General features: G+C 49.6%; 1 protein-coding gene across 1 annotated transcript in view; it reads right to left on the bottom strand.

Moving 5' to 3' along the window:
• Positions 1 to 18,884, bottom strand: part of CCDC40 (coiled-coil domain containing 40) — a 71,559-nt gene that overhangs the window by 17,528 nt on the left and 35,147 nt on the right. Inside the window, exons 11-12 of the mRNA XM_023212097.3 lie at positions 3,663 to 3,906; positions 3,394 to 3,576 (exon numbers count right to left, since the gene is read on the bottom strand). Coding sequence (XP_023067865.2) covers positions 3,394 to 3,576; positions 3,663 to 3,906 — 427 coding nt within the window. The remainder of the gene's footprint in view (positions 1 to 3,393; positions 3,577 to 3,662; positions 3,907 to 18,884) is intronic.

Genomic DNA, 18,884 nt, shown 5'->3' with positions numbered 1-18,884 from the left:
TCACCCTGAGATCTGGGCCCCACAAGGACTCCTGCCTCCCCACTCCCCAGCTGCCCTGCAGGGGCTGTGGCTCCAAGTCCCCTTCAGTCCCTCCCCCGTCACAGCCAGGCCTGCCTCGTCTGCTCCACTCCAGACTGTTTGTGGTCCCTGTGGACCCCACCCTGGCTCCCCCCAGGCATCTACACCATTCCTGGATTAACTGCCTGGACCGCATGGTGGCCAGCTCCAGATGGGTGGTCCCGCCCATCCACACTTTGCTCCTCCTCCCAGATATGCCTCCCCACCCCACCTTCTATCAGCCCATGGGGCTTTGAGCAGTTCAACAATCAGGTGGGAGGGAGGGACTGTTGTCAACAGCTGGACGGGCATCTGTTGGAAAATTGTCGTAATAGACGAATTTGTTGGTCCAAGACTCTTTGCTGCCCTCTTCTGGAAACTGGCAGCAGTACATGTATGATCTATTGGGCTGCCCAGAAAGGGGCTCGGCTGGGACCCTGGGGGCCTGGGGGCCTGGGGATTGGGAACTGGACTTGGCAGTGGAGCAGCACGGCTGGACAGGCTCCTTCACACCCACCACGCCCTTCAGCTCTGCCTGGCCAGCTCCTGTCCCACTCCTCAGGAGGGCAAAACCAGCAGAGCTTGGCATCGGGAATCCGTCACTCTCCCCTGAGACTAAAATGGGGACTGTTGGACAGGCCCCACTGCTGGGATGTGCCCTGGAAATGGCGCAGTCTGTGGCAGCCTCTGGGGCGGTCCTCCAAAGGGGCCTGCTTGAGGCCGGTGGGGGAGGGTTACCCCTCCGGAAGAGGCAAAGAAACAAACATTCAAGTAAGGAATTGTTTTTTCTGGCCGGGCGCGGTGGCTCAAGCCTGTAATCCCAGCACTTTGGGAGGCCGAGACAGGCGGATCACGAGGTCAGGAGATCGAGACCATCCTGGTTAACACGGTGAAACCCCGTCTCTACTAAAAAAATACAAAAAACTAGCCGGGTGAGGTGGCGGCGCCTGTAGTCCCAGCTACTCGGGAGGCTGAGGCAGGAGAATGGTGTAAACCCGGGAGGCGGAGCTTGCAGTGAGCTGAGATCCGGCCACTGCACTCCAGCCTAGGTGATGGAGCGAGACTCTGTCTCAAAAAAAAAAAAAAAAAAAAAAGGAATTGTTTTTTCTAAAGACACAAGTCCCCTCCACCCCCTACGACAGGCGATAAAGGATAAAGCAAGATCCCAGGGGAAGTGAACCTGACCTCACAATCGGGGGTGCCCTGCCATGGAATGGACGTCAAAGTCACACTCCAGGGTCCCCCAGGGAAATCTGCCTTTGACTGGCAGCTGGCCACGCGGTGGCTCACACCTGTAATCCCAGCACTTTGGGAGGCTGAGGCGGGTGGATCACAAGGTCAGGAGTTCAAGGCCAGCCTTGCCAACATGGTGAAACCCCGTCTCCAATAAAAATGCAAAAATTAGCCGGGCACGATGACGCCTGCCTGTAACCCCAGCTACTTGGGAGGCTGAGCAGGAGAACTACTTGAACCCGGGAGGCGTTGCTGTGAGCCAAGATGGCATCACTGCACTCCAGCCTGGGTGACAAGAGCGAAACTCCATCTCAAAAAAATAAACAAATAACAACAAAATAAAATAAGATAAAATAAAAACTAGAAACAGCCTGAAGGGCCTAATAAGAGACTTAGTGAACAAAATATGTACATTTGTAGGATAAGATGTTATACAGAAATGAAAATTTAGGGTTTTTTTTGTTTTTGTTTTTGTTTTTTAGACGGAGTCTCCCTCTGTCGCCCAGGCTGGAGTGCAGTGGCCGGATCTCAGCTCACTGCAAGCTCCGCCTCCCTGGTTTACGCCATTCTCCTGCCTCAGCGTCCCGAGTAGCTGGGACTACAGGCACCCGCCACCTCGCCCGGCTAGTGTATTTTTTAGTAGAGACGGGGTTTCACCGTGTTAGCCAGGATGGTCTCGATCTCCTGACCTCGTGATCCGCCCGTCTCGGCCTCCCAAAGTGCTGGGATTACAAGCTTGAGCCACCGCGCCCGGCCAAAATTTAGGTTTTTGAAGAATATTTGGTGGTATGAGGAAATGTTATGTTGAATATGGTCAATACAGCAAAATGAAAAACTATACAAGCAGCAAATATTCATTGACTTCCATTCTCTCTGTGTCATAGTTCAGTGATATTAATCACAAATGGATGCACATGGACCTGGGGGCTGGGCACAGTGGCACAGGCCCAGAATCCCAGGGCTTTGGGAGGCCAAGGTGGCAGGGCCACTTGAACCTGGGGATTTGAGACTGCAGTGAGCTGTGATTGTGCCACAGCACTCCCGCCTGGGCGACACAGACCCTGTGTCAAAAAATAAAATACATAAATAAGAAAAAAAAAATGGGCCTGAGTCCAGTGTTACGTAAGGTGTGTGCTTGTGTATGTGTGTGTGTTTGTAGGAGGAGTTTGAGTGTATGTGTTTGTGTTTGTAGGACTTTGTGTGTATGTGTGGGTGTAGGATTTTGAGTGTATGTGTGTGTGTAGGATTTTGAGTGTATGTGTGGGTGTAGGAGTTTGTGTGTGTGTAGGAGTTTGTGTGTGTGTAGGAGTTTGAGTGTATGTGTGGGTGTAGGAGTTTGAGTGTGTGTGGTGTGTGTGTATGTGTGTTTGTGTTTGCTCATGTGTTTGTGGGGGCATGTGCAATTGCATGTGTGTTTGTGTGTGTGAATGTGTTTGCGTGTGTGAGAATGACTACGTGTGTATGTTTGTGGGTGGGTGCGAATGTATTTCTGTATTAAAAATTTCCAGAAGGAAATTTACCAAATTAAAAAAAAAAAAAAGTTGCCTCTGGATAGTGGGTCTAGAGTTGTCTCATTTTCTTCTTTATGCCTTTCTGTATTTCTAGGTTTTCTTTCTTTTTCTTCTTTTTTTTTTTTAGACGGAGTCTCGCTCTGTCACCCAGGCTGATGTACAATGGCGTGATCTCAGCTCACTGCAACCTCTGCCTCCCAGGTTCAAGCGATTCTCCTGCCTCAGCCTCCCGAGTAGCTGGGATTATAGGTGCACACCACCACACCCAGCTAATTTTTTGTATTTTTGGCAGAGACAGGGTTTCGCCATGTTGGCCAGGCCGGTCTCGAACTCCTGACCTCAGGTGATCCACCCGCCTCGGCCTCCCAAAGTGCTGGGATTACAGGCATGAGCCACCGCACCTGGCCTATTTCTAGGCTTTCTACAGTAAAAATGTATCACCCTTACAACTGGAACACCATGGAAAGGAGCGAGCACACGCGGGCCCTCGGCTCACACTGACTCCGCCCTCTCTGCCCCCAGTACGCCTTTGCCCTCACATGCCCAGGCTGCGGGGGACTTCGCGCAGCCCCACTCTGGGGCAGGGGCCTACCATGTTGGTCTTCTCCTTCTGCAGCTTCAGGATGAGCTGGTTGAAGTATTTGGTGGTCTTGTTGGAGGTCATGTGCTCCTGCAGCTTCTCCCGGATGGCAGCGTGTGTCTTCCTCCTGAGCTCCAGCTCACCCTGGATGGCTTGGCAGATGGCCTGCAACTCCTCTGTGAGTATCATTTGTTCCTGGAGAGGAGGAGCCACAGGGTGGATGTGCCTGAAGAGGCACCACAGTGTGCCAGGCGTGACCTGTGGGGCGGGCCCGGCCTTACCAGCTGGTCCTGGCTGAGGGCATCCTCTGTGTCCTGCAGGGTGAGCCTGTAAGTGTTGAACTGGCTCTGCAGGGCCACCTGCTTGGTCAGGCACTGCGTGGTGAGCTTCTGCAGCAGTCTGGCTTCCGTCTCTGTCCTGTTCAGGATGCTCGCCAGCTTCTCGTTCTTTTCTTCCTCCTTCATGATGGATTTCTTATAGGCCCCAATCTCACTGTCGACAGACCTGGCTTGATGCTGGCATTCTCTGCAGAAATGGAGAGGGAAGAGCCAGTTATGTGTGAGACATCAGAGAGCCAATGCACAGAGCTGTGCCCCACACGGGGAGCTCACTAAATAGAACTCAATGCATAGAGAAATAAATTAGGAAGCCAACTCTTATTTATTTATTTATTTATTTATCTTTTGAGACAGAGTCGCACTCTGTAACCCAGGCTGGAGTACAGTGGTGCGATCTCGGTTCACTGCAACCTCCGCCTCCCGGGTTCAAGTGATTCTCCTGCCTTAGCCTCCTGAGTGGCTGGGATTACAGGTGTGCGTCACCATGCCCGGCTAATTTTTAAACTCTTTTTGTAGAGATGGGGTTTCACCATGTTGCCCAGGCTGGTCTCCTACTCCTGAGCTCAAGCAATATGCCTGCCTTGGCCTCCCAAAGTGCTGGGATTACAGGCGTGAGCCACTGCACCCAGCAGGAAACCATCTTTTTAAATAGTAGCCAAATCTTTAAAAAATTTTTCTGTTAAACATTTTTATGGATAGATTGGCACATATTTGAGAGGCACATGTGATATTTTGACGCAAGCATACAGCATGTCACGATCAAATGTGGGGAACTGGCCATCTATCACCTCACACATGATCCTTCCTTTGTGTTGAGAACATTCCAAATCTTCTCCTCTAGCTATTCAGAAATATGCACTAACTTATGTGAACCGTAGTCACTGTGACATGCTATTGAACACTGGGCCTCGTTCCTTCTCCCTCACTGTATTTTGCGCCCAATAACCAAATCTTGACTATTATTTTATTTTTTTCTTTTTTTGAGACAGAGTCTTGCTCTGTCACCCAGGCTGGAGTGCAGTGGTGTGATCTCTGCTCACTGCAAGCTTTGCCTCCTGGGTTCAAGCGATTCTCCTGCCTCACCATCCTGAGTAGCTGGGACTACAGGCGCCCACCGCCGCGCCCGGCTAGTTTTTTGTATTTTTAGTAGAGACGGGGTTTCACCATGCTAGCCAGGATGGTCTTGATCTCCTGACCTTGTGATCCGCCCGCCTCGGCCTCCCAAAGTGCTGGGATGACAGGCGTGAACCACCGCGCCCGGCCAACTATTATTTTCAAATAGATGAACAGAACTATTACCTATGGAAAGTCCACGCTGACAACTCTTTTGTACTATGATTATGGGGAGAAGGAAAGTGACACATGGGTCAGACGCTGGGCTGGGGGTTCTCATCTGCCCATCTGCCTTAACCATGACAATAGTCCTAGGAAGGAAATAGTCCAGCGTTACAGATGTGGCCACTGAGACTCAGAGCATTCCAATCACTAGCCCAGGGTCCGCAGGAAATGGTGTGGCTGAGGGAACCCCAGCGGGCCTGCTTCAGATTCCATTGTCTTCCCCCTTAGCGTGCTGCGATGAGATGCCTGTCATTAATATCAAGCTCTAAAACACAGATATTGGATAATCAGATCTAAAATACAGATTCAAATCCTGTATTTGTTGGAGTGCAGCAGCACAAGCTTGGCTCACTGCAACCTCCGCCTCCTGGGTTCAAGTGATTCTCATGCCTCAGCCGCTCGAGTAGCTGGGACCACAGGCATGCGCCACCATGCCAACCTAATTTTTTTTTTTTTTTGTATTTTTAGTAGAGACAGGGTTTCGCCCCGTTGGCCAGGCTGGTCTTGAACTCCTGACCTCAAGTGATCTGCCCACCTTGGCTTCCCAAAGTGCTGGGATTACAGGCATGAGCCAGCACGCCTGGCCATCCAGTATCTATTTTTAATGTGTGTGGATATTTATTGATACACTGATGACATCAGAAAAAGACAAAAAACAGGAAAAGGCCTCATTATGGATCGATGAGGATGATTAAATTATGGCACAGGCATCATTTAGAACACAGTGTGAAGAGAACTGAAAAGAACAATGGCAATTTCTATGTGTTCTAATATGAAATAACTCTAAGACACAGCACAAGAAAAACCGAGGTACAGAGCGGGACGCACCAAGCTGCCACGGGTGATTTTTAAGTGGAGAGAAACACCTGAGAATAATGCATATGTATGCATGAAATGCATCTGGAAAGGCTTTTATGAAACAGTAACAGGTTGCTTGGAAAAGAGAATTGACAGACTTGGGGATAGGTGTGGGAAAAATATGGAAGGTATTATTCTAGTCCAAGAAGAAAGTACTTCTTGAATATTCGAATAAACACTTATTCAAAGGACAAGACACTATCAATAGAGAAAAGAAGCCTGGCCCACATGGTGAAACCCTGTCTCTACTAAAAACACACACACAAAATTAGCCAGGCATGGTGGTGTGCACCTGTGGTCGCAGCTACTTGGGAGACTGAGGCATGAGAATCACTTGAACCCAGGAGGCAGAGGTTGCAGTGAGCTGAGATTGTTCCGCTGTACTCCAGCCCAGGTGATAGAGCAAGACTCTGATTCAAAAAAAAAAAAAAAGAAGATACTGGAGAGATTTGCCATGTCCGTGAAGCAGAAGATTTAATATTATTAAGGCCTCAGTTCTCCTCAAACTGATCTATGGACGCAATGTAATTTCAGTCACATCCCAGAAGGCATTTTCCCCCAGAAACTGACAAGCAAGTTTTAACATTTAAACGGAAACCTAAAGGACCTAGAGTAACCAAAATAAGTTTGTAAAACAACATCAAAGACTCAGACTATCTGATTTTAAGATTTTCTGAATGACAAAAAGATCAACAGAACAGAATCGAGAGTCCGGAAACAGACACACACACACACACACACACACACACACACATACACATACACACACACACAGACACACACAGACATACACACACACAGACACACACACACAGACACACACACACACACATATACACAGACACACACACACACACACAGACACACACAGACATACACACACACAGACACACACAGACACACACACAAACACACACAGACACACACACACATGATCAACGGATCTTTGACAAAGATGTCACAGGATTTCAACAGGAAAAGGACAATCTTTTCAACAAGCGGTGCTGGGACGACTAGAGAGAGACACACAAAACCTGCGCCTGGACCCCACTCATACCACAACAAAAGTGAACTTGAAATGGACCAGATGCCTAAATGCAAGACCTAGAAAACTTTAGCGGAAAACTTGGGAGAAAATCTTTGTGACACTTAGAGAGGTTTTTTTTTTTTTTTTTTTTTTTTGAGACGGAGTCTCGCTCTGTCGCCCAAGCTGGAGTGCAGTGGCGCAATCTCGGCTCATTGCAAACTCTGCCTCCTGGGTTCAACCCTTCTCCTGCCTCACCATCCTGAGTTGCTGGGATTACAGGTGTGAGCCACCGCGCCCGGCCAGAACTGTTTTCTTTTCTTTTCTTTTCTTTTTTGAGGTGGAGTCTTGCTCTGTCCCCCAGGCTGGAGTGCAGTGGCACGATCTCGGCTTGCTGCAAGCTCCACCTCCTGGGTTCATGTCATTCTCCTGCCTCAGCCACCACACATCTGCTAATGGCTATATTTCATGGCTAAAATTAGATGACTAGTAATATCAAATGTTAGCGAGGACGTGGAGCAACTGGGACTCTCATAAACTGCTGGAGAAAATGCAAATTGGAACAAGTCACTTGGGAAAACATTGCAGCAGTTGTTTTCTTGTTTGTTTTTGAGATGGAGTCTCGCTGTGTCACCCAGGCTGGAGTGCAGTGGTGCAATCTTGGCTCACTGCAACCTCCACTTCCAGGCTCAAGCAATTCTCCTGCCTCAGCCACCTGAGTAGCTGGGATTACAGGCATGTGCCACCATACCTGGCTAATTTTTTGTATTTTTGGTAGAGATGGGGTTTTGCTATGCTGCCCAGACTGGTCTCAAACTCTTGAGCTCAAGCCATCTGCCTCAGCCTCCCAAAGTGCTGGGATTACAGGTATGAGCCACTGCGGCCTGCAAGTACTTGTTATAAAGTAAAATGCACATTGAGCTGGAACCTCACTTCTAGGTACAGGCCAACCTTGGAGATACTGCGGGTTCAGTTGCAGGCCACCACAATTAAGCAAGTATCACAGTAAAGCAAGTCACACAATCGTTTTTGGTTCCCCAGTGCATACAGGCTGGGCGCGGTGGCCCACACCCTAAGTAATCCCAGTAATCCCAGCACTTAGGCTGAGGTGGGCAGATTACCTGAGATCAGGATTTCAAGACCAGCCTGCCAACATGGTGAAACCCCGTTCCTACTAAAAATACAAAAATTAACCAGGTGTCGTGGTGGGCACCTCTAATCCCAGCTACCGAGGAGGCTGAGGTAGGAGAATCCCTTGAACCCAGGAGGCAGAGGTTGCAGTGAGCTGAGATCACACCACTGCACTCCAGCCTAGGTAACAGAACGAGACTCCATTTTTAAAAAGAAAAAGAAAACTTCATTGCTAAAAAATGCTAACAATCACCTGAGCCTTTATCAAGTCATACTTGATAAAGTATGCTGGTAGAGGGTCTTGCATTGATGTTGCTGGCTGCTGACTGATTAGGGTGGTGGTTGCTGAAGGCTGGGGTGACTGTGGCAATTTTTTTTGTTTTGTTTTGTTTGAGACAGTGTCTGGCTCTGGTTCTGTCACCCAGGCCAGAGTGCAGTGGTGTGATCTTGGCTCACTGCAACCTCAGCCTCCTGGGCTCAAGCCACCTCCTCTCTCAGCCTTTCGAGTAGCTGGGACCACAGGTGCACACCACCCTACCTGGCTAATATTTGTATTTTTTGTAGAAATGAGGTCTCACCATGTTGCCCAGGCTGGTCTCCAATTCCTGAGCTCAAGTAATCCGCCTGCCTTGGCCTCCCAAAGAGTTGGGATTACAAGTATGAGTCACCGCACCTGGACGGCAATTTCTTAAAATAAGACAACAATGACGTTTGTCACATGGATTGACTCTTCTTTTATGACAGATTTCTCTGTTGTATGTGATGCTGTTTGATAGGATTTTACCCAGGCAAGACCTTCCTGCAAAATTGGAGTCAATCCTCTCAAACCCTGTTGCTGCTTTACCAACCAAGTTCATGGAATATTCTAAATTCTTTGTGTGTGTGTGTGTGTGTGTGTGTGTGTGTGTGTGTGTTCTGAGACAGAGTCTCGCTCTGTCGCCCAGGCTGGAGTGCAGTGGCACAATCTCGGCTCACTGCAAGCTCCGCCTCCCGGGTTCATGCCATTCTCCTGCCTCAGCCTCCTGCATAGCTGGGACTACAGGCGCTCACCACCGCACCTGGCTAATTTTTTTGTGTGTGTTTTTAGTAGAGATGTGGTTTCACCGTGTTAGCTAGAATGGTCTCGATCTCCTGACCTCGTGATCCACCTGCCTTGGCCTCCCAAAGTGCTGGGATTACAGGCATGAGCCACCATGCCCACCCAGAATATTCTAAATTCTTTGTTAATTTCAACAATGCACATAGCATCTTCACAGGAGCAGATTCCACCTCAAGAAACCGCTTTCTTTGCTCATCCATAACAAGCAACTCCTCATCCATTAAAGTTTGATCATGTGAACGCAACAATTCCATCCCATCTCAGCTCTACTTCTCATTCTAGCTCTTGCTGTTTCCACCACATTGGCAGTGACTTTCTGCACTGAAGTCCTGAACCCTCAACATCATCCACAGGGGTTACAATCACTTCTGTTAATGTCGATATTAGGTTGGTGCAAAAGTAATTGCGGTTTTGCCATTAAAAGTTATATTTTGGGGCTGGGCGCGGTGGCTCACACCTGTAATCTCAGCACTTTGGGAGGCCGAGGCGGGCAGATCACCTGAGGTCAGGAGTTCGAGACCATGGCTAACATGATAAAACACCGTCTCTACTAAAAATACAAAAATTAGCTGGGCATCTGGCCTCGGCAGCGACCACCCCTGCCTCCATCCTCTGAGCTTTGCATGTTCCACTAACCCTGGGCGGGTGGCAGATGGAGGTGTCAGGCTGCTGGTGCCTCTGCAAGGGCAGAACACTAACCTGACCGTGGGTGGGGCCTTGTGGATTTGCCCCCAGCAAAAGCAATTCCAACCTTTAAAAAAAAAAAAAAATTGCTGGGTGTAGTGACAGGCACCTGTAATCTCAGTTACTTAGGAGGCTAAGGCAGGAGAATTGCTTGAACCCGGGAGGTGGACCTTGCAGTGAGCTGAGATTGTGCCACTGCACTCCTGCCTGGGCAACAAGAAAGAAACTCCATCTCAAAAAAAAAAAAAGTAATATTTTGGGCCAGGCACGGTGGCTCATGCCTGTAATCCCAGCACTTTGGGAGGCCGAGTTGAGCAGATCACTTGAGGTTAGGAGTTCAAGACCAGCCTGGCCAACAGGGTTGAAAAATTACTCTACTAAAAATACCAAAAATACAAAAAATTAGCCAGTCTCTACTAAAAGTACAAAAAATTAGCCAGGTGTGGTGGTAAGGACCTGTAATCTCAGCTACTCAGAAGTCTGAGGCAAGAGAGTTACTGGAATCTGGGAGGCAGAGGCTGCAGTGAGCCAAGATCGTGCCACAGCACTCCAGCCTGTGCAACAGAGCAAGGCTCCATCTCAAAAAAACCAAAAGCAATATTTTGACCTCCTCCCATGAATCATGAATATCCTTAACGTTATCTAGGATGGTGAGTCTGTTCCAGAAGGTTTTCAATTTACTTTGCTCAGATCCATCAGAGCAATCACTATCTATGACAGCTATAGCATATTTTTTAATTTAATTTTATATTATATTATATTATATTATATTATATTATATTATATTTTTTGAGATGGAGTCTCGCTCTGTTGCCCAGGCTGGAGTGCAGTGGCCAGATCTCAGCTCACTGCAAGCTCCGCCTCCCGGGTCTTACGCCATTCTCCTGCCTCAGCCTCCCGAGTAGCTGGGACTACAGGCGCCCACCACCTCGCCCGGCTAGTTTTTGTATTTTTTAGTAGAGACGGAGTTTCACCGTGTTAGCCAGGATGGTCTCGATCTCCTGACCTTGTGATCCGCCCATCTCGGCCTCCCAAAGTGCTGGGATTACAGGCTTGAGCCACCACGCCCGGCTATAGCTTTATAGAATGTATTATGGCAATGATAAGACTTGAAGGTTGAAATTACTCCTTGACCCATGGGTTGCAGAAGAAATGCTGTGTTACAGGTGCGGAAACAATGTTCATCTCCTTGCACAGCTCCAGCTCCATCAAAACTCTTGGGTGACCAGGTGCATTTTCTTTCTTTCCTTTTTTTGGTTTTAGAGACAGGGTCTTGCTATGTTGCCCAGGCTGGTCTAGAACTCTTGGCCTCAAGCAATTCTCTCACCTTGGCCTCCCAAAATGCTGGGATTACTTGAGCTAGCAGGCCCACTGGGTGGATTTTCTTTTTTATCTTTTTTTCTTTTTGTTTTTTGAGACGGAGTCTCGCTCAGTCGCCCAGGCTGGAGTGCAGTGTTGCGATCTTGGCTCACTGCAAGCTCTGCCTCCCGGGTTCACGCCATTCTCTTGCTTCAGCCTCCAGAGTAGCTGGGACTACAGGCACCCGCCACCATTCCCGGCTAATTTTTTGTATTTTTAGTAGAGACGGGGTTTCACCGTGTTAGCCATGATGGTGTCGATCTCCTGACCTCGTGATCCACCTGCCTCAGCCTCCCAAAGTGCTGGGATTCCAGGTATGAGCCCCTGTGCCCAGCCAGAAGGTTTGATCTTCTATCCACACCACCTGAACTTTCTCCAGATGAGCAATGAGGCTGCTTCCCTTTCTTTTGTGTGTTCATTACAGCGGCACTTTACATTTCCTTCAAAAACTTTTCCTTTGTGTTCACAACTTGGCTAACCCTTTGGTGCAAGAGGCCTAGCTTTTGGCTTCTCTCAGCTTTTGACATGCCTTTCTCATGAAGCTTAATCATTTCTAACTTTTGATTTAAAGTGAGAGGTGGCCAGGAGCGATGGCTCACGCCTGTAATCCCAACACTTTGGGAGGCCGAGGCGGGCGGATCATTTGAGGTCAGGAGCTCGAGACCAGCCTGGTGAAACTCCGTCTCTACTGAAATACAAAAATTAGCCAGGTGTGGTGGTGGGCGCCTGCAATCTCAGCTACTCGGGGGGCTGAGGCAGGAGAATCGCTTGAACCTGGGAGGTGGAGGTTGCAGTGAGCTGAGATCATGCCACTGCACTCCAGCCTGGGCGACAGAGTATCTCAAAAATAAATAAATAAAATAAAAATAAAGTGAGAGGCATGAGACTTTTCCTCTCACTTGAGCACTTAGCGGCCACTGTAGGCCTAACTTCAATATTGTTGAGTCTTGGAGAATACGGAGGCCCAAGGACAGGGAGAGAGACGGAAGAACGCCGGCCAGTGGAGCAGTCAGTACACACACAACATGTCTTAAGTTTGCTGTCTTAAATGGGGGCAGTCCGTGACTTTGCCGAAAACCAATTACAACAGTTAACGTCAAGGGTCACTGATCACAGATCACCATACCAGGTGATGACAATGAAAAGGTTTGAAATATGAGAACGACCAACATGTGGTGCAGAGGCAGGAACGGAGCACAGGCCGCTGGAGAAATGGTGCTGACGGACTTGCTCCACACGGAGCTGCCATCAACCTTCAATTTGTAAAAAAATGCGATTCCTGTAATCCCAGCACTTTGGGAGGCCAAGGTGGGCGGATCACGAGGTCAGGAGATGGAGACCATCCTGGCTGACACGGTAAAACCCCGTCTCTACTATAAAATACAAAAAATTAGCCGGGCGTGGTGGCAGGTGCCTGTAGTTCCAGCTACTCGGGAGGCTGAGGCAGGAGAATCGCTTGACCAGGGAGGCAGGGGTTGCAGTGAGCTGCAGTCACCCCAGTGCTCTCCAGCCTGGGCGACAGAGTGAAACTCTGTCTCAAAAAAAGCAATTCCACGTAGTAGGAGAAGGCAAGACACACTGAAACGAGATGCGCCTCTATTTACCCAAGAGAAACGGAAACAGGTATCCATACAAAGATCTGTTCAGAACAGTCACAGCAGCTTTCTTCATGGTATTCCAAAGGTAAAAGCCAAATGGCCATCAGTTGGTGGATGGACAAACACATCTGATGTATCCATGCAAGGGAATACTATTCAACCATAAATAGGAACAGACCACTGATCTTGCAATATGGGCGGGTCTCAAAAGCATGATGCCAAGTGGAAGAAGCCAGACAAGAAAAGCTACAGACTGTGCGATTCCATTTATATGACATTCTAGAAATGGCAGAGCTATAGGCACAGAAGGCGGCACAGCGGTTGCCAGGGCTGGAGGTATGCAATTTTGTACATAAATTATCCCCAGTAATCCTGACTTCAAGTAAATAAGTTACTCATTTTCTTTTTTTAGGAAGGAGCAGCCTTATAAATATCTAAATTTGACAATAAAAATAAGATGTCTAATTTAAAAAGATACACTTACAAACTGACAGAACTCCTAACATGCCGGCGGGGGGCTGGGGGGAGGAAACGTGTGCCTGAGAGTGCGCGGACATGCTAACGAGTCTCCTTGTCACAAAAGGAGAAAGACGATGGTATTTTAAAATCCTTTTCTCTGTTTTTCAAATGTCCTGTAACGCAATCACTTATCCTTGATAAGGATTTTTTTTTTTTTTTTTTTTTTGAGACGGAGTCTTGCTCTGTCGCCCAGGCTAGAGTGCAGTGGCTGGATCTCAGCTCACTGCAACTTCTGCCTCCTGGGTTCACGCCATTCTCCTGCCTCAGCCTCCCGAGTGGCTGGGACCACAGGCGCCCACCACCTCGCCCGGCTAATTTTTTGTATTTTTAGTAGAGACGGGGTTTCACCGTGTTAGCCAGGAGGGTCTCGATCTCCTGACCTCGTGATCCGCCCGTCTCGGCCTCCCAAAGTGCTGGGATTACAGGCTTGAGCCACCGCGCCCGGCCTAGGATTTTTTTTTTTTTTAATCACATTTTAAAAACTCCGTAGATTAGCAGGCACCAATAGAAAGTACAGGTTCTCGTCAGCTTACAGTGGGGTTGCAGCCCGGCAAACCCGACGTAAGTTGAAAATATCCTAAGTCCAAAATGCAGGCTACGTGCAGTGGCTCACGCCTGCAATCCCAGCACTTTCAGAGACCAAGGGGGCAGATCACCTGAGGTCAGGAGTTCAAGACCAGCCTGGCCAACATGGTGAAACCCCATCTCTTTTAAAAATACTAAATTAGCCGGGCATGGTGGTGGTGCATGTCTGTAATCCCAGCTAGTTGAGAGGTTGAGGCAGGAGAATCACCTGAACCCAGGAGGTGGAGGTTGCAGTGAGCTGAGATTGAGCCATTGCACTCCAGCCTGGGTGACAAGAGTGAAACTTCATCTCAAACAAACAAACAAACAAAAAACCCAAAATGCACTTCCTGCAGATTGCCTGCCAGGCGCCCCGGCTCAGCCCAGCCTCCCTCAAACATGCTCAGGATACTCCCATGAGCCTACAGGTGGCAAAATCATCTCACACAAAGCCTGTTTGATAACAAAGTGCTGGGCATCCATGTAATTTATTGAATGCCGTCCAGGGAGGTTGTGTGGGACTCGAAGCCCAGTTTCTGTTGCCTGCCTGTTGCTTTAATACCATGGTAAAGTCCAAAAATCGTTAAGTTGGGCCGGGCGCGGTGGCTCAAGCCTGTAATCCCAGCACTTTGGGAGGCCGAGATGGGCGGATCATGAGGTCAGGAGATCGAGACCATCCTGGCTAACACGGTGAAACCCCGTCTCTACTAAAAAAAATACAAAAAAAAAACTAGCCGGGCGAGGTGGCGGGCGCCTGTAGTCCCAGCTACTCGGGAGGCTGAGGCAGAAGAATGGTGTAAGACCCGGGAGGCGGAGCTTGCAGTGAGCTGAGATCTGGCCACTGCACTTCAGCCTGGGCGACAGAGCGAGACTCCGTCTCAAAAAAAAAAAAAAAAAAAAAAAAAATCGTTAAGTCAGGGACTGCCTGTAAACGAAACAAAAAGAACATAGGGAATCTAGAATATGGCCCAGGTGTTGGGCCTTGGGCCTCTGAGGATGAAGCGGGGAACGCAGGAGGTGTCCAGCAGTCTGTGGTCAAGGCCGGGTTCTCTCCCAGGACGCTGCCCACGGCTTTTGTCCTCAGGTTGGCCTGCCTGGCAGCCGTGGCCACAGCTGAGGGTCTGGGAGGAGGCTGCGAGGCAGTGCGGCTGACCGATTCACATCTCGGGGTGAAGGGGCTGCGGCTGCGGGCCAAGACCTGTCTGCCCCCTGTATTTCCTGCCAGGAAATAGGACAAAGGCAGATAAGAGGATGGGTGTTTTTGGCTCCAAGTCCCAAGGGCGTGTGAATTCTGATTAGGTTATCTGCCCCCAAGTTAAGTACAGTCCAGGCTTTGTTTTCTGAGAGTGAAAGTGAGCCATTTCCCTGCATACGTGATGGGAAGGGGCTGACTGTGGGCGCCTTGTGGTTATTCACGTAGCTTTGGGACCCATGTTGGATTCCGTGGACTGCCGTGGTCTCTGGAGGGTTGGTGTGGTGGGGCCGGTCTGGTCTCGAGGGTCACACACAGCTCCCTCAAGACTTCTGGCTGCTGGGCAGGGCAGTGTCCAGCTCCCACAGGCAGGCCCAGATGGACAGGGGATGTGCTCACAAGCACGGTCATTCCCCGGTGGGAAGGAGGGACGGGACACTTTGAGCTACCACAGCAGTCCTGACGGGTCTCACCCATGTCCCTGTGTCTGGGGACATTTATTTTTGTTTGTTCTTTTTGAGACAGGTTCTGACTCTGTTGCCCAGGCTGGAGGGCAGTGGCACCATCTCGGCTCACTGCAGCCTCGACCTCCTGGGCTCAAGCAAGCCTCCCACCCAGCCTCCTGAGTAGCTGGGACTACAGGTCTACAGGTGCACACCATCATGCCCAGCTAATTAAAAATTTTTGAGACAGGGTCTTGCTCTGTTGCCCAGGCTGGAGTGCAGTAGTGCAATCACAGTTCACTGCAGCCTCAAATTCCTAAACTCAAGTGATCATCCTGCTTCTACCTCTCGAGTAGATGAGACCACAGGCACACACCACCACACCTGACTATTTTTTATATTTTATTTTAGAGACAAGGTCTTACTATGTTGCCCAAGCTGGTCTTGAACTCCTGGGCTCAAGGGATCCTCTTGCCTCAGTGTCCCAAAGCCCTGGGATTACAGACAGGAGCCACTATGCCCACCCATGGGGGCACATTTCTAATAGGGTTGTTACTGTGTCTTTGGTCTGTGGCCTCAGGTCTGTTGGGTCACCCGACCCAACAGGTATATGTCCTTGGGTATATGGGGCGTTGGTGGTGACTGGGCCCCACCTGCCAGATCCCCAGGCTAGAAGGAGGCCTGCTGGGGACACTGTGGCAATGCCCACACCCAATCCATCCCACACTGCCTTCCACTCCTTTCTCCTCCATCAACTGGGGGCAAGGACAGTGTTCCCTTTGACGGGCTACACCAGACCGAGCTGAGCCTGGGGCCTGTCACCCAGGAAACAGTGAAACTGCCGGCTTGTTGACTGGCTCTAATTCTGCATTCAGTCTTTCTCCATCCTGTCCTCCCTTGAGGGAAAAGTAAGTCTAGGAGATTAGGGCAAGCCCTCAGTTTTCTTTCTTTCTTTCTTTCTTTTTTTTTTTTTTCTGAGACTAAGTCTCGCTCTGTCGCCCAGGCTGGAGTGCAGTGGCGCCATCTTGGCTCACTGCCACCTCCACCTCCCGGGTTCAAGTGATTCTCCTGCCTCAGCCTCCTGAGTAGTTGGGACTACAGGTGCCCACCACCTCGCCTGAATGACTTTTTGTATATTTAGTAGAGACGGGGTTTCACCATGTTAGCCAGGATGGTCTCGATCTCCTGACCTCGTGATCCACCCGCCTCAGCCTCCCAAAGAGCTGGGATTACAGGCGTGAGCCACCGCGCCCGGCCCCTTCAGCTTCCTTGGGTTGACATAAACAGGAAACAGAATAACACGTTTCATGTTTCTCCTGAACTTTTATGACCGTGTGCAAAACCCCAAAAAAAAAAGGGAAAAAAAAAAAACAAAAAAAAAAAAAAAAGCCAAGACAAGCACAGCTTCTGAGCTAAGCTTGCAGCTTGTGTATGAGACACAGGGCCAAGATTATGGTTACCGCCTCCTACACCACAGCAACCCCCCACCAAGGACAGGGAAGTCAGACTGTCTTCAGAGCATTAGGTTGTAGACTTGACATCAGATGAAGAGAGACACGAAGGCATGGGAAAAGAGAAAGGGTGAGGTTTGGCTGGAACCTAATCAAAGGTATTAACTTATCTGAAAAAATGCCACGGGCATCAGGAGGGAGGAGGGGTGGGGAATGGAATGGAGAAAGCAGCCAAGGTCAGGGTGAGGGTTGCTCGGGGGATACCTCCCGCCCATGTGGTTGGACTGGCCATGAACTTCAGGGAGGAAGCAGGAAGCAGGCAGGGCTGGGGCCCAGGCATTCTGCCCTCTAGCGGGTCCCTGAGCATGGGTCTGTGTCATCGATTCCTGTGTCCTCCTCCCCCACAGATTAGAATCTGCTAGTCCAAGTGTGCAGCATTGGGTTCTTTGGTGTTTATATTCCTTGTTTTTGGCACTATCTTGGCTCACTGCAAGCTCCGCCTCCCGAGTAGCTGGGACTACAGGCGCCCACCACCGCGCCCAGCTAATTTTTTATGTTTTTAGTAGACGGGGTTTCACTATGTTAGCCAGGATGGTCTCGATCTCCTGACCTTGTGATCCACCCACCTCGGCCTCCCAAAGTGCTGGGATTACAATCGTGAGCCATCGTGCCCGGCCTCTTTGGTGTTTATATTTCATCATGCACATGAATGGGCTGTTATTCTCAGTTACACGTCAGGTTCTGGTGAGCTCAATTCATGTAAACTAACTCCAGGACAAGTGTGCCTTCTCGGTTTGATGGCAAAACCAAGCTTCTGGGCCAGGGGGTCCTGCCTCACAGGGATCTTACAGGATGAAAGCTCCAGACACGCCCAGACAGCCACCAGGGTACTGGCCTTGTATGCACCATCCTGACCATCAGCCAGGAATGTCACCATTTTCTAAGATGCTCTACAAATCTGAACATCTCAAGGTCAATATTTGAGGTATAGTTCAGTCACTGCACTCTTAGCTTGGAAGTCCTAAGCAATGCAATAATTTATTTCTGTCATAATGGCCCTGACCTATTAAACCTGTCTCCAAGTTGCTTCTTCATATCTATTTGGGTGCAAACAGCAAATCTCTGCAATTACTGCTTACACTTCTCACAACGTCCTACACGGCCTGCACTTTTAAAAGATTGGCTGGGCGCAGTGGTTCTCTCCTATAATCCCAGCACTTTGGGAGGTCAAGGTGGGTGGATCACCTGAGGTCAAGAGTTCAAGACCAGCCTGGCCAACATGGTGAAATCCCCTCTCTACTAAAAATACAAAAATTAGCTGGGCGTGGCGGTGCATGCCTGCAATCCCAGCTACTCTAGAGGCTGAGGCAGGAGAATCGCTTGAACCCCGGAGGCAGAGGCTGCAGTGAGCCAAGATGGCACCACTGGACTCCAGCCTGGAGGACAGAGCGAGACTCCATTGCAAAAACAATACAATAAAATAAATAGAAGATGGGCCTCACTCCTCTACAGGGCCTTGGTGCACTGAGCTGCAGGTGAAGTCAGGGGCTCTCCCATTCGTGCAGTGTTTGTGTGTGTACATATTTGGCTAAAATATTCACTCAACATTCTGTGCATGCATGTTTTATAGAACAAGATATCGGCCGGGCGCGGTGGCTCAAGCCTGTAATCCCAGCACTTTGGGAGGCCGAGATGGGCGGATCACGAGGTCAGGAGATCGAGACCATCCTGGCTAACACGGTGAAACCCCGTCTCTACTAAAAAATACAAAAAACTAGCTGGGCGAGGTGGCGGGCGCCTGTAGTCCCAGCTACTCGGGAGGCTGAGGCAGGAGAATGGCGTAAACCCGGGAGGCGGAGCTTGCAGTGAGCTGAGATCCGGCCACTGCACTCCAGCCTGGGCAAC

This window comes from Piliocolobus tephrosceles, chromosome 16 (assembly GCF_002776525.5).
Source record: "Piliocolobus tephrosceles isolate RC106 chromosome 16, ASM277652v3, whole genome shotgun sequence".
Classification (NCBI taxonomy): Eukaryota; Metazoa; Chordata; class Mammalia; order Primates; family Cercopithecidae; genus Piliocolobus; species Piliocolobus tephrosceles.
The sequence above is the reverse complement of the archived record's forward strand: the minus strand, read 5'-3'. Positions and strand labels throughout refer to the sequence as shown.